The 26,021-nt window shown below is 40.5% G+C and overlaps 1 protein-coding gene and 1 pseudogene across 1 annotated transcript; one reads left to right on the top strand and one right to left on the bottom strand.

The window, feature by feature from the left end:
- Positions 1-17,350: 17,350 nt before the first annotated feature.
- On the bottom strand, positions 17,351-18,099 carry LOC147461650 (uncharacterized; annotated as a pseudogene).
- A 538-nt stretch (positions 18,100-18,637) lies between these two features.
- On the top strand, positions 18,638-19,339 carry LOC147461649 (uncharacterized). Its single transcript, XM_086506030.1, has one exon. It carries the CDS (start codon positions 18,770-18,772, stop codon positions 19,337-19,339), a length of 570 nt encoding a protein of 189 aa, XP_086362156.1. The 5' UTR covers positions 18,638-18,769.
- The last annotated feature ends 6,682 nt before the right edge of the window (positions 19,340-26,021 follow it).

Raw genomic sequence — 26,021 nt, 5'->3', positions numbered from 1 at the left:
GTAACGATGCTAACTCCCGCACCACCATCAAGAATTCCCTTTATAGTTAATCCCTTGGTAGTGATGGGTAGGGTCGCATTAGACTCGTCGCCTTCAAAATACTGCCCTAATTCGTTAATGGGTACCTCGATCACAGACTCGTGTCCATCTAAGTCAAGTGATTGCACATGATTTTCCTCATCAATCATAATCGAGTCAGGCCTATTTGGTTGCGCAAACTGCGGTAATCCCGTTCGTAGCTCTCCGTTAAGGAATGCTCGAAGTGCAAGGAATAACTCAGGATCTCCATACAGCTTTGCTATGATCGTGGTTCGGACCTCAGAAGACATGAAGTCCACTAGTTTGGCAACATTCATTGGCATTTTGCAGGGTGTAGGCCCTTGACTAGGAACTGGTGAGGATGGAATCTCATATTCCTCAATGGGATCAGGTATTCCTTCGTTAAACATCCTTTCCAATAAGAAGGGTGTATGCTCACTTTCTGATGTCCCGTCCTCACTCCCTTCTTGGATGATACTAGATATGGCTAACGGTCTATGGTTCATGTGGGGTGGATGAACTTGCGTGGGAAACACTGTGTCATGAATTTTTACATGCATGGGTTCTGGTTCTAGTTTCCTTTGAGTCTCCTCCACTAAACCTCTTAGATGTTTCACCTGCTTAATCTCATCTACTGGGTTTGGGTACGTCCCAATCTTCTTTTTACAATTCTTCCCTTTTTGCCCCTGCGGTTTATCTTGGGGGTCTTGGATTGGATTTGGAAACACTTGTGGTGTTTTCAGAGGCTCTTTATGGTTTTCTCTCATTCGGTTTTCATTTGGTTCCATGTTACGGTTTTCTTTGTCGGTCTTTCCCTTTGTGGTATTGGTTCTAGTCTCCATTGTGTTGACTGAATCTGAATCATCCTCGAGGTCATTCATATACACGGGGTCATCTCCTGTTCCTATGTTTGTTTTGGAACTTGGCTTTGAATTTTCCGTATTCTGCGACTTCTTCCTTCGTGTCTTCCTTTTCTTTGCTTGGATAATTGACGCGGTATCTCTCTCTTCGAGGATATGTCCTGGCCCTTGAAGCATGGACCGTGTAATCGCATAAGCAGGTGCGACGGGTGGTATTGGTGACGTCACACTAGCAATTTCGACCAAATTCAGGGGTGTGATTTTAGGCGCATTTGGGTTATAGGGGCATTGGGCAATCAAGTGATCTATGCCACAACGATTACATGTGAGTATTGGCATTGCAGACGTGCTCCCTTGATTCACTTGCATCTGTGCAGCATTCTTTTGCAGCCTAATAGGGCACTCCGCTACTCGATGTGGTCCACCACACTCGTAGCATTGAAGAGGTGGCCTCCTAGCCTGGGTGTTGATATTTTGACCTCTGGATGCGAGAGCAGCAGCTTGATAAACCGGCTTGACTTGTCCCCAACAATCTTCCATGTAGTATATAGGACACTCTTCCAATGTATCAAGTCCGTAGGCAATACTAGTGTCTATTTCCTCCTCACAACCATCTGCATAAGCATTAGATGGCTCGCAACCCACTTGGTTCATAGGGGCGACTCTTGGATGCGGGGGCTGCGGTCCTAGCACAGGAGGTGGTAACGGTGTAGCTTGTACAACATTTTGAGATCTAGGGACCATGTGTTGCGGTAGTTGCTCAACAGGTGGAGCAGGCATCAATACAGGAGCTCGAGGCGCATCCGTGTAGGCTACAGGTGGTATATTTGCCATCATACGTTTGATCATTAAACAATCCTTAGCTTGGTGACCATACCTACCACATGCGTTGCAAGTTCCATTAAATTTTACTCTAAACGTAGGGCACTCACTAGTGCTATGTGGACCTAAGCAAATGGAACACCATTGTTGCTCCCTTCTTGGATACATGTGACTATTTTGAGGGGGTCGATTATCCTTAAGAGACTCTTGGATTGCCTTGGTGAGGTCTGTCAAGAATGTCTCAAATACCTTTGGCTCATTGGCAATGGGCTTTGCAGTCATGGGTTCATACTCAATGGCTTGTGAGCTAGTGGATCTCGTGTCAGTAGACACCCTCATGCCTGCTATCATCAAGTTGTCCTCTAATTGGATTGCATTGGCAGTGACATCTTCCCAGGTTGTGATACCTCTAATCACTAGTCCATTATAGATTCCTTCATTCCTCAACCCTCGAATGAATCGATCAAGCAGTTGGTTATTGTTGAAGCGCTCATTTACAGGGCAGCGAGAGTTTAAGTGCTTTAGACGACTAATGAAGTCCCTTACTGACTCTCCTTCCTTACGTTCGGCCTTCTGTAGCTGAGATGCTACACCCCAAAGCACACCTTCTCGTATGTACTCCTTTAGAAACAACCTTCGAAGGGTAGGGTAGATTGTTTTCTCGTCCACCCTTAGGGTCCTATACCAATCTCCAGCCTTCCCACTTAATGTCAAGCTTAAGGCATTGCACTTATGTAGTTCGTTGCGTTCCCCTAAGGAATCACATACTTGTTCAAACACTTCAATGTGTTTCCTAGCATCTTCATCCCCATTGAATTTTTGCGTGAGTTTGGCAATTTGTACTGCCTTACTTCTAGGCTCTCTATCAGATGCATGACGCATATTTTCCGCGATAGATCGACCTATGGTTTGAGCAAACGCTGCCAAGTCACCTATGTGAGGAGGTAGGGCCGGTGGAGGTACTCTTGGAATCATATGTGGGAGAGGAACGGGTACCGGTCTTGGCATATGTGTAGATGATGCAGGATATGGAACATAACCGGGCATAGGTCCACTCGGATAAGAGCTAGGGAGCGGCACTCGAGGAGCATAAGCAAGTGGTACAATTGGAGGTGTGGGGGCCATGTGTGCATAAGGGGCTAGAGGCACATATGGTCGAGGGCCCATATTAGGTACTATGACACTAGGTAGTGGCACTGCGCTAACCGTAGATGTCATCGGTACATTCTCTGTCAGGCTTATCCCTGGAGTGAGCACTGTGTTTTCCTTAATAGAGGGTTGAGCCAAGTTAGGGAAGCTAAAGTTTTCGCTCGGAGGCTCAGATTGCATAGAGACCCCAGGTGAAATGACGTAAGATGGGTCCATGGGGCTCATTAGAGGAGTCTCCATTTGTGATAGAGTAGGCTGTTGAGCCTTGCTCGTATCCAGAAATCTCATGGGGCCATTAGAGAGTATATTTACCCCTCGGTTTTGCCTTTCTGATTGAATAATGCCATGGATAACATTACAGATCATTTTCTGTTGATCTTCGATGCTCGTGGCACTAGAGGTGGATTGTACAATCTCTATCCATCCTACATGGTAGGCGTGGCCAGAGTGTAGATCCGTCAACACCTCAGTGTGGAGGTCGTATGTCCAATGATCATTAATGAACAATCCTTCTAGAGTCGACGTGTTAACGGTTTCTTGTGAGGTAGAAGCAATGTTGCTCCCCGTGGTTTTACTTGTCACCAACGGTACTCTAGAGGGAACTTCTGAAGGAGGCAGCTCAACAGGGCCCTCTTGGTAAGAAGTTGGTAGGATATCCACATGGACACTCTTTGGGGGTGTGGGGTCCACGTGCGATGTGAAAGGAGAGTCCACTTCCCCACCCCCTTCGTGTGCTTCATTTGCATCAGGTTCCGAGCGAGTAGCTCTACCTAATGTTTCCATGAAACGGCTAAACATACTAGTACTAGGCTGTGGAGCTTCGGGAGGTGCATGGCCTTCTCTCTCAGTGTTTTGGTTAGGGTATGCTTCCATGATTTCTGAGTCGGAGGAGGAATCACTAGCGGCTATTTTAGGGTCTTGGGTGGTGCTACCTTGTGTCCCCGCTGAGGGTCTAGAGCTTATCGTGGATGGGTAATGGGTGTCCGTATGAACAGAGGCACTCTCAATATGCTCGTGTTCTAGCACCCGCCCAGAGCGTAAGTGCATGTGCTTTTGATACCCTAAGGTGTCAAAAAGCTGCACTAGGAGGCCTTGTGACTAGTTTTTAGCGTGTCTTTTGTTTGTTTTTTTGCTAGATTTTTTTGAGCGTGTCGTGGAATGGACCGTGTGATAGCTCAAAACGAGCGTATCGGTCAGAGGGTCGTGCCGTGCTTTACAGCCCTCCGTTTGGTCACTCTATGCCCTCGGAATCCCTAAAACTGTCAATTTCCAGTAGGGAACTAGGCCCAAACTAGAAAGTCTAAGGGTGCAAGTGGGAAGAGAAAGGAGGAGAGTGGAGGACTTGTCCCACATGCTCTCATTCTCTCTTGAGGGAGTAGGGTATATATATAAGAGTGAGTCTAGTATATATCAGAGGACTGAGGACTGAGGCCTGGGCCTGGGCTTGGGCTTGGGCTTGGGCTTGGGCTTGGGCAAATGATCCCGATCCCGATCTATCTTTTATACAAACCAAACCGTCCGTTTTAAGAGTCACGTTTTTTATTTTTGAAAAATTTCGCCGCCCGCTCGCTCGCGTTTTTAATTTCCGAAAATTTTTTTTCTTTTAAATTTTTTTTTTTTCCAAAATAATATTTTTTCTTTTATTTTTTTTTTTCCCTTTTTGACGCAGAAAAACGCAGCAATTAAAAAAATGCAGAAAAACGCAAAAAAGCAGAAATTGCAGAAATTGAAAAACGCAGACAATAGCAGAAATTGAAAAACGCAACAATAGCAGAAAAACCGCAAAAAAATGCAAAAAATGCACAGAAATTGCTGAAAATGCAGAAAATGCAGAAAAAACGCAGAAATTGCAGAACTTGACAGAAATTGAAAACGCCGAACTTGAAATTGCAGAAATTGAAAAACGCAGACAATAGCAGAAATTGAAATTTGACAGCAATTGCAGAAAACGCAAAAAACAGATATCTCCACACACCCCTTCCCTGCCTTTCCTATGATAGAAATTACACCACAAGGAAGCGTGAAGTGCTAACCGAGCTTAGTGTAGGGCATATCCCCGGCAACGGCGCCAAAAATGTGCGCTCCTTGCCGCACTGTCGAAGCAAGGGACTTGCCAATACACCGTATGCGAGCCACAAACGGCTCCAAGCACACAACAAGCCTAAACTAGCAAGCTCAAGGAAACAAAGGGTGTGTCACTCACCGCTCTACGCTCGCCTTCGTGGTGGATTCCTCGCCGCGATGAAGAAGAAGCTGCAGTCGTGCCGCGCTCAACCGCTTCGCCGCCGTCGTGCCTTCGTAATGCTCGATCGCACACACACTCTCCCTCTCTCTCTCTCTCTCACACACACACACACAAGGAGGTGAAGAAGAAGAAGAAGATGGAGATGGAGCAAGAGCACTCTTCAATTGCACAAATGAGAGAATGAGTAAAAATTAGGTTTAGTTGGCTTTTATAGGAGCTCACCCCATTCACACTTGGGCGCCCATGCTTAACCAACTAATCCCTTGAATGTCCAAGTTAAAGTGCGCCTCACATTGGCGATCACTCTACCTTTCCCTATTGGTCCGACAAGCCCGGTACCTGACTCTACCAAATACATAATACATGTCCGTCGTAGGTGATGGGGTGTCCGTGTGCCGTGAGGGTTAACAACCTACCATTGTAAAAATCATAATTCAGGACAGTAGCAGGGGGTTGTTCTAGGGGTATGACAGCAATAACAAGTGGCAGAGGTCACTTGGTACCTGTCTACCCATTCATTGTAGCCAATTCTAATAAGCTTTGATGTTTGGATGGTGGACGGTATCGATCTCTCCTTCACCTACCAGGGGATGTACCTACTCCTCCTGAGTGGCCAGTTGTACTTCATACTTGATAAATTAATTTAGTAATTTATGATCATGTTTTCTTATTGTATAAGTATGATTGTGTCATGCTTTGAAGTCTACTGCTTATGTTCATTGGTGCAATTCACTATATAGTTCTGTACAATTGGAAAAATAAAGTAAACACACACACTATATTCCAGGCAGTCCTTGGTCGGTCTGTCACTATATAGTGAATTGCACCATACTATAACATATACTTATCTTGATGTCCATTCTATCAGGCTGGATGGATTTCATCCCTGACCAAACTCGGCTACGCTAACATTAAAGACCTTTTAATTCCACCATTGGGGACTCAATGCATACTATCCTACTTTAAAGACCGAGGTTTTCATAAGAAGCTTCTGGATTTTGAAAAAAAGTCCATTTCCAGTCACTCCTTGTCTGCTCTTAGTATAGCCTCAGTCAATGATTGGATTTCCCTTCTAGAAGTAGCAAGAAAATATCTTCCTAAGATTCTTTCCTCTCTAGACAACTTTCTTCTTTCTCTGTGTTTCATTGATTTCCAAGATCATACGGACTTGGATTTCTACTTTCATTCGCTCCTGGGCCACTATTGTTAATAAGTTATACCTCATCAACAATCTCCTGCAGCTCCCCTAGATATCAAACATAGGGAGAAAGTGGTTAACCCCTTACTCGATCTTGATCTCGTTGACCTTGAAGAAAGAGAAGCCATAGTATCTCTAGCTATCTCAAATTCTGATAAAGGTGAAAAATCTATCTCTAAAATCTTCTCGGAAGCTATTCCTCTTCTTCCTCCTAGACAAGTAGAGCTTGATGCCATTATTTTAGAAAATAAACTCCCGATATTTTGAGCTCAATAACCATAGAGCCCCTTTTACTATCTCGGCTATAGCTCTCTTATGTACCCTTTCCCCTGAAGTAGTAGATCAATGCCAAACCTTAGCTCTTCAAGCCAAACACCTACTTTCTTCTGACTTACCTTTTGATCTCCCCCAAGTTAAACTTTCAAATGCTGACTCAAACAAATGTCCCAACTCGAAGCTCGTTGCCAAGACCAAAGGATTGACATTAATAGACAAGCTGAAGGACCACAAAAGATTGTTGAAGAGCTGCTAGAACACTTATTGACCTTTTGTTAAATGCCAATGCAGGAAATTGAATGCTAACTCGACTTGCTAGTCCTCCATAATATGGTTTGACCAGCTAATCTGGATTTTTTTTTCAAAATCTTCCTAAATTCTTCAGTTTTTCTTCAGGACAAGCACATATCTATGCCTTCATTGCCTGGGTGGCGGCCTTCCCAGTGGAGTTATGCCATGCACTCATTGTATATTATGCCTTTCATGGAGCAACTAATTGAAACAGTCAAAGGGCTGGTGGTTTACTCCCTTGGAACTCCTCTTCTTCCCAAAATTCAATCCACTCTCATTGCCCAAACCATAGAAATCATCCCCAAGCCTATGAAAGGAAAGGAACCAATGAAGAGAATTACCAACACCCCTGGCAGTTTTGCCTCTTCATCCACAAAAAGACCACGACAACTTTGGGGCTCAGATGATCTAGGAGACACTACCAAAACTTTGGAATACAACATCCAAGAAGAAGAGAGGTACGAGTTTTGTACATAAAAATTAATGGCTTACAAACATGAATTAAAAATCCTAGAAAGAATGATAGGTTTGTACACCTACTGTTCTGCAATAAATTCATGGATTTTATCCACCCTTCCTCATTCTTTAGTAGAATTATCACTCATTTTAGTATGCCGAGGTCCTTATCATATTTTGAAATTGTGTTTGGGTGGAGGTATGCTAAAAGCATATCTCACTATCTATATAAGCCAATATCCAATTTGTTGACTTAAATAATGATATTGAAGAATGTGGATGTCTCTCACATAATAGTTTTGCTAACCATATAGTAGAATTTGGGAATATTGGAAAACATGTCTTATCTACCTCACCCAATGTATTTAGACACCCTCTTCTTAAGGAATTTATCCATAAAGGTCTTAACCATATACCTTATGTTCCTGTCAATCCTAGTCCTGTGACAAAAGAGTTCTGCCAAGCATGGGATACAATATGCACCATCATGTATGTGTCTAGTACTTCAAAACACCATGAATTTATCAAAAATTTGATCCTTGAACTATTTCATGAGACATTTCCAAACTTTAGGAAGAATCAATCACCTTGGTTTTTAAACGAGGATCTAATAGATGAACTAAATTATGTTATGCAGTTCATATATATATGTGGTACTGATAAATCTACACAAACTCCGATCTTCATTTGCAAGAAGTTAGCTAAGATCAAAGCAAAAACTAGACTTCTTTCCTAAGAGTTTATCAGGGCTCCTCTTTCTGAACCTGAACTAATGAACCTGAACTAATAGAAGAAGTTAATAGATTTTGTGAGAGTATGGACCTAGAAACATCTAAAACACCTGCATTACCTTACCTAATGGGGAACTATAAGCTTCACAATAAGGAGTTTTGATGGATTACAAATGCACACAACTGTTTGTTCTCAGAAATCACAGCTAGTATATCATCCATGTTGTCAGCTTTGAACACTGGCTTTATTAAGATCACTGAACATTTGCATCTTAAATATAAAATGTTTGCTCACACACAGACGAGTTGTTATTGGTAATCAATAATCGGTTTGATTTCCTTATAAACTTACCTTCACAAATATTCTTTGTATATTCGTTTGACATCAAAGCCTGCTGAAGCCATTCCCCATGATGGTGTCAATGGATTACTCATAGTTATGCACAATATATTGAGAATCATTTCATCTACAGGTTACATAGGTTTCAAACACACATATACAACCTCTCTTTGCTCTTTTTTTCTCGTCAATTGGATCTCTCTTTTAACACACACAATCTCTCTCTACTCTCTTCTTCTCATTGAGCAATGCCCTCTGATCTCTTTCTCTCTCTCTCTCTCTCTCTCTCTCTCACACACACACACACACACACACACACACACACACACACACACACACACACACACACACACACACACACACACACACACACACACACACACACATGCACACTCCTGCATTGGCAGTGGCCTACCCATGATCTTAAGAGCAAAATCACAGAAGCAAATTCACTCTTGTCGAATCTAGCAATGGGATTTCCACAAATCTCCTCTCTTAGCTAACTAACTCTCTCTCTCTCTCTCTCTCTCTCTCTCTCTCTCTCTCTCTCTCTCTCTCTGTGTGTGTGTGATGAACTACATTTGGAGCTGGCATGTGGTTGGCTTAGCTTTGCAATAAGCAAGCAATTCCCCTTCTATTCATAGAAACATACTCAACCTTCGAGTTTTCCTCTCTCTCTCTCTCTCTCTCTCTCTCTCTCTCTCTCTCTCTCTCTCTCTCTCTCTCTCGTGTGCATACACACACTCATCGCAAAAATCAACTACTCGGTGGGAGAGGGGACAGGGTAGCATGTTTGCTTGTGATATGTGGAGGTGTCAATTTTTCAAGAACTTTAAGAACGAGTATAGGAGTGCCTCTTTCGAGTATTTTTGTTAAACTTTTAAAATGCAAAATTATATAATATGGTAAAAAGTATCAATATTTATCTTGAGAAAATCCCCTTAATTTTTTTTTCCAAATATATCTTCAAATTCAAAAGTCAAATTTGCATTGAGGAGTAAAATTCCCCTCAATTTTTTTTTCTATGAGACATATTTAACATGATACATTTACCCTATGTACAGTGAAAAGTCTTCTAGCAAAAGAAAGAAAGTAAGTTTTTTGACTTTTTATTGTCAAAAGACTTTTAGTTCTAGGAGTCTTGCCCTTCACTTTTGCACTTTAGATTAGACTAGTATGTGACCTGCGCGTTGTTGCGACAACGAAGAAAAGGAAAAGACCAATTTTGGTAGCCCTCTTCTCCCTCTCTTGGCTTCAAGGTGAAAACATTCTTTATGAATTCACAATGTCGTGCCTATTATATCAATTTTGATGCTTCATTATCAAATAACATCATCTTTCAAAGCTCTAATAAGGTGCTCCATCCATCCAAGTATCAATAGTGGGAGGAGAAGCCATCTAGAAATTCTCAAAAGACAACCCAATCATATGTTTAATCCATTGTTATATCGTTGTTGAAGCATAAAGCTACAACTTTGTGCTCTTTGCATGAACCAAATTAGGCTTGTATGACCATGATAAACTTGATGTTTAGGCAATAACAATTTGAAGATTCACATAGCAAGAACCTTGCCTTGAAGTGGCTAGAAAAAGGCCTCTTGTGTTATCAAAAAGCTATTGTGTTCATCTCTCTCTCTCTCTCTCTCTCTCTCACTCTCTCTCTCTCTCTCACACACACACACACACACACACACACACACACACATGCTCAAATCATTAGTTTTTCTTCAAAAAGGAAGGAATTAGTTGTATAAAGTGCCATTGGAAAAACAATTTAGCAACTTTTTTGAAGTAGTAATTGATCTTGAAGATGCCCACTAACCGAACCCTTCATCTACCAAATAAATACGTGTTTGGCTAGGTAGTGTACATAATTAATGTCATAAGTGTGTTCATTGTAGGGGTCTATTCTATGTCATGGATACACTCTTTGCCTCTCTCTTGTCTCGGGATTCACTTTGTTTGAACAAAAAAGACATATTCTCTCTCTTGCTCACTTGGTTTGAACAAAGATAACAAACAACTATTTCTAGAATCATTCTTCAATTAGCTAAACCTTAAACACGGTCCAACCTTTACTCATTTTACACTTAAAAAATGAAAGAACCTGGTCTCACTCTCAATCTTTGCATTTGACCTGTGTGTGTGTATGTGGATTTTAGTCAAAAGCTCTGTAGAAGCCGATGTACTTTTCATTGGCATGATGGTAATAATCATCCATTTTGTGTAGAAAGATGTTCATTGCTCGCTCATCAACACAACCATCTTCTCTCAATTCCTACATAATGCATCATGTTGTTAAGTAGCAAGTATAGATTATCATATTTACTAAAAGGCCCTCACTCTGCACTCAAAAAAATGACCAAGAGCTTCTTTTCCCTAGCCATGCTAGGCACAACCTATAATAGTCATCAAAGAGAGAACATCCTTGATAGGAATCTCTTTAATGAGATGTTGTGCTCTCAAAAGATATCTTGTTGTGCCATCCAAGAAATAATATTCTTGAAAGAAACCATTATAAGATACACTAAAATCTGTATGCATACTGACCACTATGTTCCCTAAGCATGCACTATAACTTAGTCAATGCTTCTTTGGACCTTCCCTTTTTTACTATGTCGTGTGCATGCAACATTTCAAAAGACTACTTTATGGACATTGATCTCATAAAAAATTTTTATGCTTTTTAAAAATTACATCACATTGGAAAACATACGGAGCAAAGCATTGCCCCTCACTAACAATGTGACCATGCATATGTTCACCAAGATGCAAGCATAGGAGAGGAGCCCTCACTTTGCATCAATTGATACCTTCTCTATCCTACCCATGATTGACATACCTTGCAATAAGAGCACTCAAGTAACAAAATCCTAAATTCGAAGCAATCCAAGATACACAACACTTGGCGTATATAATGACTAATGAGCGCTTGACCACATAAAATAACCACTATCACAAATATTTGCAAGTAACCTACTACATTGGTACAAAGAAGACAATCCTAAGATGACTGCTATTCCATTCTCATCATGAAATGGTTCCCTGTCAATGTTTTGCACAATGTCACATGCATCCACCATGAAGGATATATGATTGCATAAGGAGAAGAAACCCTCAATTTTTGTTTTTCAAAATAGGCTAGTGATTTTTAGTGCACTCTTGCCTTGGGCATGTTGGGCATATTCTACAAAAAATGCACACTTCTCTAATGACATTCTTGACGGCATATAGAGTGAGCACGACGATGCCAAGCACAATGCCTTTATTCCACATGTCTTTGAGATGAAATCATAGGTAATCACATTTTTTGAGAGACCCTCACTTTGCAATCAATAAAATTGTCCAAGAGCTTCTTTTTCCTGTAGAACTTAGACAAAACTTGAAATAAGTGCAATCCCATAATAGATAGCCTCAATGTGAAGATCCTCAACCACATGTTTTGCTCTTGAAGGTGCACAAAACTTGGATTTTATTGAGATTAAAATAGAAATCTTGTTGTGCCATCCAAGAAAGAACATCATCAAATATACAAAATCCAAGGTGTCCTACAGATTGCATACATATTGAGCAATGTGTTCCCTAAGCATGACTCCATATTCACACAATGCTACTTTTCCTTGACCCTATTGAGAAAGTTGTGAAAACATTGCATTTCAAAAGACCACATTTTGAGTGGGGAACTCCAAAAACATTGACATACATGTGGGATAAAGAATTATTGCTGACCGATAATCTCATCTATTAGAAACTGTTTGTTGTTATTATCAACATCCTTCATAATTACACATCTCACCAAACACGTAGGCAACAATGATTGCATTGGGCATAAAAGTCCAAAAATAATGCCGAATTCATTATAGATGGGGATGAAGATTGTGAGAAGACATCCTACACCAACATATGAAAAAGTACAGAGAGTATATCAATAGTTTTATTATCTTTCTCTTGTCATGTGCATCCAATAAGCACCATTTTATTCCTCATTGTCTACATATCCACACACACACACACACACACACACACACACACACACACACACACACACACACACACACACACACACACACAGTGAATGTAGTGAGAGGCGGAAGTGCAAAATAGACCGCGTGGCCTCTACACCAAGACTATGTGCACGATGTCCTCATCATGGGAGGTACGCAATAGGGGCACCACCTATTGCAAGATATGTGGATAGGATGCAAATGTATACACAATCAAACATGACATGAGAAAAAAATTTCAAGATCCACGCCCAAGTGTGGGATGGGGTGGTTGAAAAACAAGATGAGAGGGATGGCGAGCGATGAGTGAGATTAGGCTTGCTACTCGTGCATGTAGTAAGGAAGATAATGAGGTAAGGGAAACATGTAAGTATGCTCACTTCTCATACCAGAGGTGAAAAATATGCACACCTTAAGATGCAAGTAGCAAGATGATATGAATATGAGAGGGGGGAGAGAGAGAGACAATCTGTATGTTGGCAAACCCGCACACTCAACATAAGAAAAATGGAAAGAACAAGCATAAACCATACTCACAATGAAGTGTATCCCAAACGACAAAAGGTATGGCACCAAGATGGAGTGTGTTGATTGCTTGCAAAAGATGAATACAATAGGTAGCATAGGGCAAGAAGATTAGAAGGGGAGAAGATCGTAGGATGCATAATGGAGGGATGGGAGTTGATTACAAGGAATATCACGAGTGTATCCATCATTCTTCTTCTTGAAATCATGCCTTCAATCCTTCATTACAAGTGTGTGGAGATATGGTGCTCATTTTGTGCATGGTGATGGTGTTGTGATTATGTGATTAGGGTTCATGCTACTAGCATGTAGCACAAGGGTGTGTATGTGTAGGTGTGTGGGTATGTGGGTATGGGATAGTGTGCATATGAGGTAGTGTGTGTGTAGTGTGTCTCATTTACAAAAGAGGAAGCCTCATTTTATAGGCCAAGAGAGTAATTAGGAAAGAGATTATGAGCAAAAGGAGTTATTACAAAGTAACTTCAGTTAGAGGCATTTCCCCAATGAGAGAGCTCTGCGTGCCCTACTTACTGACCAATTTCCTCCTAATTATTTTCATCATGGCGAGCTTTGTCTCCATGCCACCTTCCATAGCTTGAGTCTAAGTGCTTCCTTACAATATTTGAGAGAATCTTAATAAAAGAAGAGAAAATACAACAATAATGGAGGGAGACCTATAAGAAATTGTAAGTGTGGAGTTGGATAATCATGACTTCTTCCCATGTGGACAGACAGGCTCCACCATTTCGGCCATATCTTCCAAACCGTAGCTCCAACAATTATTTAAAAAATAGGGATAGACAGATAAACTCAACGCCTATAATTTTCCTGTTGAAATTGTTTTTGCAATTCTGAGTGGAGAAAATAGAGAAAAATCCCACAAAAATATGTGTCCGTCTTTTTCCCTCCAAAAGTCTTCTAGGTGGTCCCATCTTGACTCCATGTGCAAGCCTTGTGTCCACAAGTGAATTAGGCTTAAATTTGATAATATTTTGTTGACTCCAACTCCATAATGCATAAGATTCTCTTTCCTCTCACTATTCACTTTTACTCTTCACCTGTAGTTGTCAGGTAGTGACCGTCGAGTAGAATCGACATCCAATGACATTTTCTTTTTCATAGGGTTTGTTCTTACCTGTCCTTCTTTTCGAGATCCAAATGTGTCAAAACCATAGCTATGTACAAAATAAATACATAGAATTTTTTGTGATTTTCATGCATTAGATCCTTCCTCCTCTTAGGGTCCTTGAAGCCTTGCCACCAAGTGCATATCAAGAGAGATGTGGAGCAAAAATTTGAAAAGCAGCCCTCATTAGCCCTCTACCTGAAGCTAGAGTCATTTATGTCTCTAGATCTGTACGTGATTCTTCTTCAATTGAGGTGGAGGAGTCTCCCTACTCAGGGATTTCCATCATAGGTGCTTGATCAAACCTCAAAAAGTACTGCTTTAGCCTCCATCCATTGAGACATGTTTTGTGGAGCCTACCATCTGCATCCATCAATCGATAACTCCCATTGTTGTAGTGCTTTTTAATGACAAATGGACCCTCCCATCTAGGTGAAAACTTTTTATCCTTCATAGTGGAAAATTTGTTATCACCAACATAACCTTCTTGAGACCTTTTGCTCTAAGTCTCTTGTTGAAGGTAACTCGACGTTGCTCTGCCTGTGCTGCATAATAGTTGGTAGCATCTTCTTTGTCTAGTTGAAGCCTCTCTAGATCAAGAATGTGGTTGTGAAGATGAGCATTAGGGCATTCCATCTACCTAGCTAGCACCTTGAGACTAGCCAATTGTACTTCAATGGGCAAAATGAGCTTCTTACACTACTAGCCAAGGGGGTGGTTAGCGATGGTTGTAGCGACGGATAAACGTCGCTTAAGCAAGGGTCAGATGCGTCGATAGAGACATCGCTACTGTACGTCGCATATGCCACGACCATAGCATGGCTTTTTGCATCGACTTATCGTCGCTTATGCATCGGTTGTAACAGCGCCTTTTGCATGGCATGTAGCATCTCTATTAGCATTGTCTGTAGCATGGACTGTAGCATCACCTTTCGATGCTTATGCCACGCTTGTAGCATCGAATAAAGCATCGATTATTGATGCTTATGCCACGCTTGTAGCATCGATGCATTGTCTCTTATGGGACGTCTCATTTTTTGTTAAAAAATGTGCATCGCAAGCGACGGTTCAGGAACGTTAAGAAAAAAACGACCATTTTTTATAGCCGCGAGCTTGTAACAGCTCGCGCTGCTATCTTAGCTTGCTCTCTATCTATCTCCAGCTTTCTCTCTCTCTTTTTTTGTTTGTTTAGCTAGTAGTGCTCTCTCTATCTCTCTCTCTGTCTCTTTTTGTTTAGCTAGTAGTGCGCTCTCTCTCTCTCTCTCTCTCTCTCTCTCTCTCTCTCTCTCTCTCTCTCTCTCTCTCTCTCTCTCTTTGACATACACATACATACACACGCTCGCTTTCTTGCGTTCGTGATTGCTTACAGAGTTTTTATTATTTGCGAAAGTTGATTGGATCAGTGGGCAAGGAATTTCAGATAACTACTTCAACGGCAAGGATGAATTCTGGTAAACACACATATCCCACTCTTGTTGCTTTGTTATTTGATGCTCGACTAGATTGGGATATTAGAATGCGTAGCGTAGAATCCAAAACTTATGAAGAAACTAGAGAATCATAAGCATGTTAAAAATAGATCATAACATAAAAACAACGCTTTTGGACTTAAAAAACATGGACATCTATTAGGGCTTGCAGAAGCACCCCCCTCGTGGATGGGCACGTTTGCATACTATGGAACTCGCCAATCAACGAAGGTTGTGAGCTCTCAGCGAGTTGTATCCCTTGGCCACACGGTGCATTGATCAATAAATTAACAAAAAAACAAAGAAAACATTTTAGTGTTAGATTTAGTACTTGGTACTTGGTGGTTTGGTACATGGTACATAGAATTTGATGCGCCACGTATGTTCTGACTCCTGGTACTTGGTACGTAATATGTATTCTGATTTGGTACGTAGAATTTGATACCTGATAGTTCAAACTCGATACTTTGGTACTTTGTACTTGGTACTCGACTTTGTATGTGATACGTAGAATCTGATAGGTACCGTATATTCTCAAATCTGTGCAGAAACTATGGAAATCAAAAGCTTGTTAATATTAGAGTGTGACATAGAAAAATATTTGTAAACTTAAAAAACGACCCATCGACCAACCATGTTTTGTTTTTCTTAATGTAAAAACGAATAAACTACGGTGCTAATTTTTGGTGCACTTTTGAAGTACATGGATCAATAAATTAACAAAAAAACAAAGAAAACATTTTAGTGTTAGATTTGGTACTTGGTACTTTGTGGTTTGGTACATGGTATGTAGAATTTGATGCGCCGCGTATGTTCTGATATCTGGTACTTGGTACGTAGCATATATTCTGATTTGGTAGGTAGAATTTGATACCTCATAGTTCAGACCCGATACTTTGGTACTTTGTACTTGGTACCCGACTTTGTACATGATACGTAGAATCTGATAAGTATCGTATATTCTCATATCTGTGCAGAAACTATGGAAATCAAAAGCTTGTTAATATTAGAGTGTGACATAGAAAAATATTTGTAAACTTGAAAAATGACTCATCTACCAGCCACGTTTTGTTTTTCTTAATGTAAAAACAAATAAACTACGTTTCAACACTAGTTTGGTACCAAAACAGGACACTTAGGTGTTCCTTTTTGAAAAATTTATATTAAATGCTACTTGCATTAGACAATGCATTTAAGAAAACCCTCTTAATGTGATCAAACATGTCAACTAGGGGATCTTTTAAAAATATAATCTTGCATTTTGGAAGCTATCATGGTCAAGAATTACACTCATCAAGTGGACCCTTGTAAGACTACAGTTGATGTTTTCAAAACATTGACTTTACAAGCTAAAATAAAAATGAATAGACCTTGCAGAAAATTATGACAAAAGTTTGATATTGACATTTTGAGACAAACACATTAAAATCATCAAACTTTGCACGTAGATCAACTAGAATTGTTAAAAGACATGGTATGGACACAGTTGGAGCACCTAGAACCTTGGTTTCAATGTGCTTGTATAGGACTTAAAATTTACAAGAGATTTTGCACGACAAAAAAGTCAAGATTGGTTTCAAGCAACAAGATTTAATTGAGTTAGGGATCCAAAAAAATATCTACTCTCGTGGTTTTTACATATAGAACAAGTGTCTCATCTCCATCAGCTCATATACAAAACGCATATGCAAAATGAGTCTGATCAGCGCATATACAAAACGTGTCTCATCAGCGGATATACAAAACAAATATCTACTCTCATCAGCCGCATATACAAAACAAGTCTCATCTCCATCTCAAATATACAACAAACAAATCCCTAGTCTCTATCACTATATGAGCCGTGCTCACTACCAGAACAATCACTAGCATCCGTGTGGTGACCAGTAGTGTCATCTCCATCAGCATCACCCGTGGCACTATGACTCTGGATATCTCCAACCACGTCCGTAGGTCTGTCACCACTGACCGGATTGCCGCTCCTCTCAGTCTCTTGGCATCACCCCTCTGCCTCCTGTCGAGCCACCTCTGTTGGATTGGCGTCGCCATGTTGCTCCTATATTAGTAGTGAAATCAAATGGCAACATATTACAATCTGCATGAAAACAAAGTACAAAATAAACAATCATACTCACAAGTGGATCCGGCCTGTCAGAAAGCGTCGCGCACAAAGCCCAGTAGCCGTAGTACGTAGCGTACTCTATCTCCTGCATCGTAGGTGGATGACCATAGTCTTTGGTCTGTAGTAAGACAGAACCAAAGACTTGTTGTAAACTTCATTCGCTAATACTAGCTTTGAAAGTTCAAATTTGAAGGTTCTATACTCACAAATGTGGCCACGAATCCGTCTCGTCCCATCCGGCCTAGTCTAGATGTGTGACCACTAGCCACTCTCTTTCGTGCTGCCTCCTATGTAGATTTAATTATATAAAATAACATACATTAGAGAATCGTATAATAGATAAGTTTCTAATAATTCTAGTATATGTTGGCAAAAACACACACCTTCTGCTGAGGAAAAGTGATGCATAAGCGCATCTCCTTGCGGTAGTTCTGCCATGTCTCCATGCAAATAGACTCCTTCCTCTTGTTTGTCTCCACCAAACATTAGCGTCTGCTTATTTTTTCATTAGAATAAGCGTTAGAGTATACTGTAAGACTTGTTAGATTTCAACGTTATGTTACTTTTATTGAGTTCTTATTTTGTTCATTTGATAAATGTCTCTTGTTTTTATGTTAAATGAAAATTAGATTTGGATCGGTCAGAGGGTACACCGCCACCCCCAACTACTCGTGATTGGGATGCAAATGAGCCCGTTTATGATGATTTGTACTACGACGAGTCTATTATATGTTGGTGCACTTGTTGTTGTGGTAGATATCGGAGACCTAGACGGGAGTGTTTTTCACATTAGATGACTTATGGTACTTTTGAGCGAGCACCACCTCCTGAGGAGCGACATCGACCTATGGTATGTGACTGATCTGTCTTATTTTCATATTGAAATTTTATTAACAAAAAATTGATATGTAATAGAACCTATTATATATGTAGGTTCCTTCACTTGATGAGGAAGATGACTTCACTATTAGTGGTGCACATGTCCCTCGCACACGACACGGATAAGTCATTTATCAGTTGCAGCTCGAGGTTTCTCGGCAGCCTCTACCTCTTGCTTTGGATGCTGAGATGAGTGGAGATCACCTCTTGCCTACTCATTTACAAGCTCTAGTATAGATGTACGATCGAAGGCGATACGGAGGATGGCAGGGAGGATCACTTCCTTTAGATGGAGTTGTTTTTAGCTTTTGGGGCAATCGCTACATGATTGCTCCGTCCACCATCAGTGGAGCAGGACGAGGCCTCTTTATTGCACAGGATTTGCACATTCCCCCTCATTCAGAGGTCACCCTTATGTCTTTTTGTGGACCTATATATGGATGGGGTCCATGGCATTGGCTTGCTCGTTACATCCCGAGCATGAGCACATATGGTTTATGTCTCAATGCAGCCTCTCTTTTTGATAGAGGGATTATACATGCAGAAGGACAAAGACTCTATGTTGATGGAAGACCTTACTCTCAAAGAAACATAGCAGGTTTAATCAACAGTAGTCGAGGGATGAGTGCAAGAACCAATTGCACATTTGTGGAGTGTGAGAATAGTCATGAACCAGGACATATGAGTAGGGTTGTACCACGATATATTGTTGTCAATGCTATCAGACCATTACGGGCTGGTGATGAATTTTTAGTAAAGTATGGATGGCGTAGACCTCCACGAGCACCCTTAACAAATTGTGATTAAAAACTTCATTGTATAAAAATTATTAATGTTATTTTGGACTCTTGTATCCTAATTTTACACTTTAATTTACATCTTGTTTCTTTTATCTCGGATTTATTGTGATGATCGTCTTGTCTTTTATTTTAATGTTTGTACATGTGTAACAAAGTGCAATTTCAATTATAAGGAAAAGTGCTACTTATATGTGTGTGCATGTCTAAACATGCTAATGATACAATCTTCTTTGCCTATGCAGATTCCGGATTATGACATTGATAATGTCGCTAACCAACATCCACATGACGTATCTCACATGTCTATAGAGTGCATGAGGATTCTACGCAGAGGTGATCCTCACACGTATGCAAGACTTAAAGAACAATATTCAAAGGATTTTAATGGATGTGCTGATATCTTTGATAATGACGATGGCATGGTTGATTTTATTGAGGATTGGTATCAAAATGATAGTACAAATATTCCTAAAAATGAGAAATATCTTCGAGAAGAGGCTCTAAAGCATATCTACACAGGAAGCCAGCTAACACGACTAAGTGCAAGCTTAATTATACTTAATCGTAAGAATCGTTTTGGATGGAGTAATGTATCTACTTTAGCACTATTGAAGTATGTACGAATACAACATATTTTTTTGCTAGAATTCTAAACTTTTGTGATTTATTGATCATAGTTTTTGTTCAACTTGCAGACTACTCTCTTAGAAGTTCTTGTCGATAAGCAATATCCTTCCTACATCACATGATGAGGTGAAAAGGATGATAAGTAGTCTTGGACTTGACTATTATTCTATATATGCATGTCCCAACGATTGCATTTTATATAGAGGTGAGTACAAGGACAATATGTCGTGTCCAAAATGTCAAACGTCTTGTTATAAACAGAAGAAAGGTAAGGTCTCTAGAAAGGTGTTGAGACATTTTCCCCTCACTCCACGTATAAAACATATGTTTCAAAGTCCCGAACTAGCTAAGCTTATGATATGGGGAGCAGAGTACAAGAGCAAAGATGGAGTAATGAGAATTCCAATGGATAGTCCTGCATTTGAGCATATTGAAATGCTATGGCCAGATTTTGCAAAAGAACCACGCAATTTAAAGATGGGTGTAGCATTGGATGGTGTGAATCCATTTTCTATGAAATCAAGTAAATGGTCTACATGGCCGATGGTAGTTATCAATTATAACCTATCCCCATATCTCAGCATCAAGAAAGAACATTTAATGCTCTCACTCTTGATTCCCGAAAAACGACAAGTTAAAGACTTGAATGTTTATTTAGCTCCTCTTATCGATGATCTTCAAGAATTGTGGAGAGGGATTGATGTCGTTGATATGTCTAGAAGCATTGATCAGAGAAAATTTACTTTTTGTGGAATTTTAGCATGGACTATCCACGATTTTCCAGGATATGGATTTTTCTCAAGTAAATGCGCTTTTATATATAAATTATCTCATATGCTAGGATTTTTAATGCGCTAATCACCTTCATTATTTTTTTCATGCAGGGATATGTACGAAGGGCTATAAAGCTTGCCCTGTTTGTGGTGATTGGTTAAAATCGATTTATAGCAAAAATCTCAACAAAAATATATATCTTCGACATAGACGATTTTTACCTGAAGATCATCATCTACCAAACAGAAAGCAAGCCATACATTTTAATGGTTTGGTAGAAGAAGGAAGATGTCCAATACCAATGACACCAAAGGATTGGTATCTAAAGTGGACTGTTGGACCCTCTATTGATCCGGAGTCTGGGATCATAAGCGACAACGATGATAATGGTGTGAAGGTGTGAGGCAGAGGAAAACGTTCCTTAGCTCAAAGTCCTTCGATATGGTACACATTGGAATATGGGAAGGATTTGAAGATATGCCATCTTCTTGATCCGATGCACATATTCAAGAATGTTGGTCATTCATTATGGCAACACCTCGTTGGCTTAAAAGACACAGCGACAGCAAGACATGACTTAAAAGATCAAAACTCAAAGCCCAATCTATGGCCACTTTATGATGAAACTCGAAATGAGACAACTTATGAGCCTGCTCCATGGGTACTTACGGCAAAAGAGTTGCAGGAAGTTAACATGAAGATTCAGCCAATTCGTACACCTACAGGATATGGAGCATCTTGTAGAAACATGTTCACTTTAGATGACAAGAGCTTGTCTGGTTTAAAAACACATGATTGGCACAACTTTGTGAAGGTAAATCTACAACAGTCTTTGTAAATAGTTAGTTTCTTGTATATTTTCTTGATTGGATGAATCATGTATGCAGCATGTTCTACCCCTTATTATTGATGGGTGCACTACCCAAGGAGTTCGAGATGTAATTTATGGTCTTGGATCACTTGCAAGGTATATATTTATGGCTCTTTAATTTTCAATGAGAATTTTTAGTTGATAAATTATTTGAATCATTCTTTAATGTCTTCTTGACAACGCCATTGATAAGGCGGTATTTTATTGCCTTGTGCACAAGCCACTACTTTTGGCCCTTAGTAAGATCTTAAGGAAACTCTCAAGTGTCCAAGAAACGCATGATGTCAGGCATAGAATTGCTACCTTGGAAGAGAGGCAGCTTCAAATTGATAGCACCCACCACAAGAACATCTTGTAGCTTCTCTCTAGCTAGAGTGTCTGCTTCTTGATTTTTTGCTCGAGGGACATGATGTAATTGTACAAATTGAAACTTACCTAAAAGTTAACTTTGCACAAATGGCCTAGCAAGCTATGATTTTTACAAGCTCAAATTCCTTATATTTGTTTTATTAAAATCATGGCATCACCAAATACATTCAATCGTTGAATACCTTGTGTCACACACCACTCTAACCCAAGAGTTAAGGCTGCATATTCTACCTCATTGTTGGAGTGGTAATCCAAGAGATTCCGAATGGAAAATACCTTTTTCCTTTGTTCATTGAATATGACAATGCCCGCTGCAGCTGTGTCCAATGTCCTCTTATAGGTTCCATAAAAGAAAAGAGAGTGAGTCCTCTCTATCATAGGGACTTCCAGCACAGGTGTTACTTCTTTGTCACTTGTCTTGATCTTCAACTTCTTTTCATAGTGGCGATCAGTGAGAATTCCTCCTAGACTGGCTTTACTTGCATTGTGTAGTTAAACTCTTGTAACCTTGTGAGCCATTTGGAAATCTTGGAAGAAACATCCATGTGCTGCAGTACATAAGGAAATACATCTTCCATTGTTAAATTTATGAATGTTCTAGACAATGAATAAGAGCAAAATTTGGTGGTAGCAAACATTAATGCAAGCACCATGTGCTCCACTGCCGTGTAGCCCTTTTCCAATGGAGTCATCATGCGACTAGAGAAGTAGATAGGATGCATGAAAGAAGTTTGAGAATCCTTTTGCATCAATACTACCCCAAGTGTGCCATTGTCCACACTAGGGTTTACATAAAACGGCTCATCCCACTTTGGAGGTGCAATGGTGGTAAGTGAGGCTAGAATTTGTTTTACCTCATTGAACTACTTTTCATTTTATTCACTCCAAGTGAAAATCTCTTGATGGGTAACTTTTTGTAAAGGGAGAACCACTTGAGAGAGCGGTTGAATGAACCTACTCAAACACCTCACCTTTTGAAGAAAAGATACCAACTGCTTTGTTGTGGTTGGAGAGGTCAAAGCCACCAAGGCTTGAACCTTGATTGGGTCAGCCTCAATGTCCTTGGAAGAGATCACATGGCCAAGAAGAGTAACCTTGCTTTCACCAATGTGGCATTTCTCTACTTTGAGTTGGCCACCCAAAGCTTGTAGACTAGCTAGATCTTCATAGACTTTCTCCAAATGAAGAGAGTGGGAGCTATAGATACAAAATTCATCAATAGAAACACGGATTGATTTTCCAAAGAATGGTTGAAAAAAAAATGTCACATAGCACTCAAAAGTGGGAGCATTAGTGAGACCAAAAGGCATAACTATGTAAGCAAAACATCCCCATGGTGTGATGAAGGTTGTCTTCGTTTGATCTTCTTCAGTGATGCTAATTTGGAAGTAGCCTGAGTAGCCATCACATACCATGTAGCACTCATGTCTTGCAACCTCATTGAGAATTTCATCATGAAAAGGAAGAGGAAAATGGTTCCTCTTTGTGTCTGCATTAAGGGGCTTGTAATCAACACGAACCCTCCACTTACCATTCTTCTTTGGTGTGACTACCACTGAAGAAACCCACTCCAAGTCTTCAACAGGATAGATGAAACCTACTTCTAGCAGTTCCCTTACCTCTTTGAGCAAGGCCTCTTGTTACTCCTAGCCATCTAAGCTTCTGCAATATGGGTTTATTTCCCTCCTTGAGCTTAATGTGATGCCAGTTATTTTATTATATTCATCAATGAACAACGTGGTAAAATTACTTAGCATCAAAATATAATCTTCCCGCTCCTTTGCACACAACTCACTAGAGAGCATTTGATGTAGATTACTTGCTTCGACCACATGTTGTATAATCTTCACGCTCCTTTGCACACAACTCACTAGAGAGCATTTGATGTAGATTACTTGCTTCGACCACAGGTTGTATACTTGGTGTCTCCCCTCGGTTTGATGATGATGCATAAGGTTGCTCCATCTTCTTAGGGTCCTTGAGAATGACTCCCGTCAGTGCTCAATAATTGTTACTTTCTTCAGTCACTGTTGACTCCTCCTTTGAAGTGGTAGAAGAGTCACTACTAGAAAACTCATCCATAGAGGTTTCTAGATCCATGTCGCATTGTCGACCCATCTTCATGTCATAAAGTATTGGCTTCCCTTTTGCATCCTTCATCTAGATTTATGCCAGTGTCCCAATCCTACTTAGCTCTCATAGCCATAAGCCAAGGCCTCCCTAGAATGATAGGATAGCCCTCCCCCTTTGTGTAGCATGAAAGGGATGTCCACATCTACCTCGATGTTGAATGCCTTTATCCTAACTGCATTTGTAACACCAACACATTGACCTTTTACATTATTTTCCATTTTGGCTCGGCATGGTGACAAACTACTTACCTCTAATAAACCCAGATGGTGCATCATTTTTTTACTCATGATGCATATTTGTGTACCACCATCACTGTAGATATTGGAGATGTGTTGCCCTTTGATGTGAGCATCCATCACTGGTAGTATGTCATCTAGATTCCTCCCAGAGATAGCCCAGCTATCTTTGGCTTTGTTCGTCTTGTGCTAAATTTTTTTGTCCATTGTCTCCTCACCCTAGGTGCTAGGTGGAGTAACTAGGACCATGTGATTTCTGGGCCCTACACAAAAACATCTTGAACCAAATCATACGGTTTAGAACATTGACCCAAAGAGAAATCTACAATGTCAATTTAACGTTGTGACTTGGATGGCTTTTTTCTAGATTCCCCTTTAGTTTTCATTTTTTCTTACTTTTGGGAAGATTCACCATGCCCCTAGCGTGCTTTACCCCCATGGCATCTACTCCTTTAACCTTGGTCTTACCTTTTGCCACTCCCTTGCTATCCTCCTCCACTTTCTCCTTTTACTTACCTTCAAGACTAATGACACTTATTGCCTGGTTAATGATTGGTGGTGGAGGTAAGGATGGAATGAGAGATTGTGGTGGTGGTGGATGTGGTTGAACGGGTGGTTGTAGGATTTGCACATGTGGTGCTTTTTGTGCTTCCCTCGGTGGTGGTGGTCTTGATCTCGGTGGCGAAACCTGGTTTTGTCTGGCTCCTTTGTTGAAATTCTACCTCCTTGGGTGTGGGCAGTAATACATGCCATGGCCATCCTTCCTACAATTGTAGCAGTGGTATTCTTGGTTTTGCCTTTGTTGTCCTCTCCCTTGCTCTTGATTGTGGTTGTGTGCATCCCCTTGTTGCACCAAATGCACATATATATTCTCAAGCTGAGTAGTGATGCGACTCAACAGATCTTGCTGCTCTTATGATTCCTCTTGTGGTTGGGTTCTTTGAGCGACTGTTTCAGTTAGTGGGGTTATCCGGATTGAGCTTGATTCCTCTGACTTGTTGACTCTTGCTTGCATGCACAACTTCTTGTCTTTAAGGCAGACTACTTCCACTGCCAACTCATACGTTGCACTGAATCTCCCCTTCACCTTCTCTTTAAGTGGGGACCATAGGCCAGCAATGAAATGGTCCTTCTTTGGGAAATTGTGCGCTCCTTCACCTTCCTCCAGTGAGGCAACCCATCGCTCCCACAAATCCTCAAACTTGGATTCCTAAGTGGTATACTCTAGTAGAACTCCTTGCTTTAACTCTGTCACTGCAACAACTACCCATAGCTTTTTTGAGGTTGTGCCTCCACCAATGCCTCCACCAAAGCTCTTCACAAATGCAACACATAGTAAGTCCCATGCATCCTTGGTAGCTTGGGGCAAAGAGTGTACCAAGACTTGGCCTCTACTTTCATCAGTAGAGGAAAGATTCATAGCCGTGAGGCATTGTCATCCTTGTTGAAAACCACACAAGCGATGTCAAAGTTATCCAATAAATTGGTGGTGATGTCTTATCCCTTCTTGCCCCACTAAAAAAATGTGGGAAAATAGACACTTTCCATGGTGGTAAATCAATCAGAAAAAAATTATTTTATTTTTTTATTTTTTTTTTGGAATGACTTAGTGATTCATAAAGGTTTATGCATGGGTGGAAAACTTAAGTAGGAGCTAGGAAGAGCACAAGGCTAGAATA

This window comes from Adiantum capillus-veneris, chromosome 3 (assembly GCF_014529385.1).
Source record: "Adiantum capillus-veneris isolate H3 chromosome 3, ASM1452938v2, whole genome shotgun sequence".
Lineage (NCBI taxonomy): Eukaryota > Viridiplantae > Streptophyta > Polypodiopsida > Polypodiales > Pteridaceae > Adiantum > Adiantum capillus-veneris.
This window is presented reverse-complemented; position numbering and strand designations above follow the sequence as displayed.

Bases quoted from the DNA above. Each gene is read 5' to 3' on its own strand.
- LOC147461649 (XM_086506030.1), top strand. From the start codon at position 18,770: ATGTACGATCGAAGGCGATACGGAGGATGGCAGGGAGGATCACTTCCT.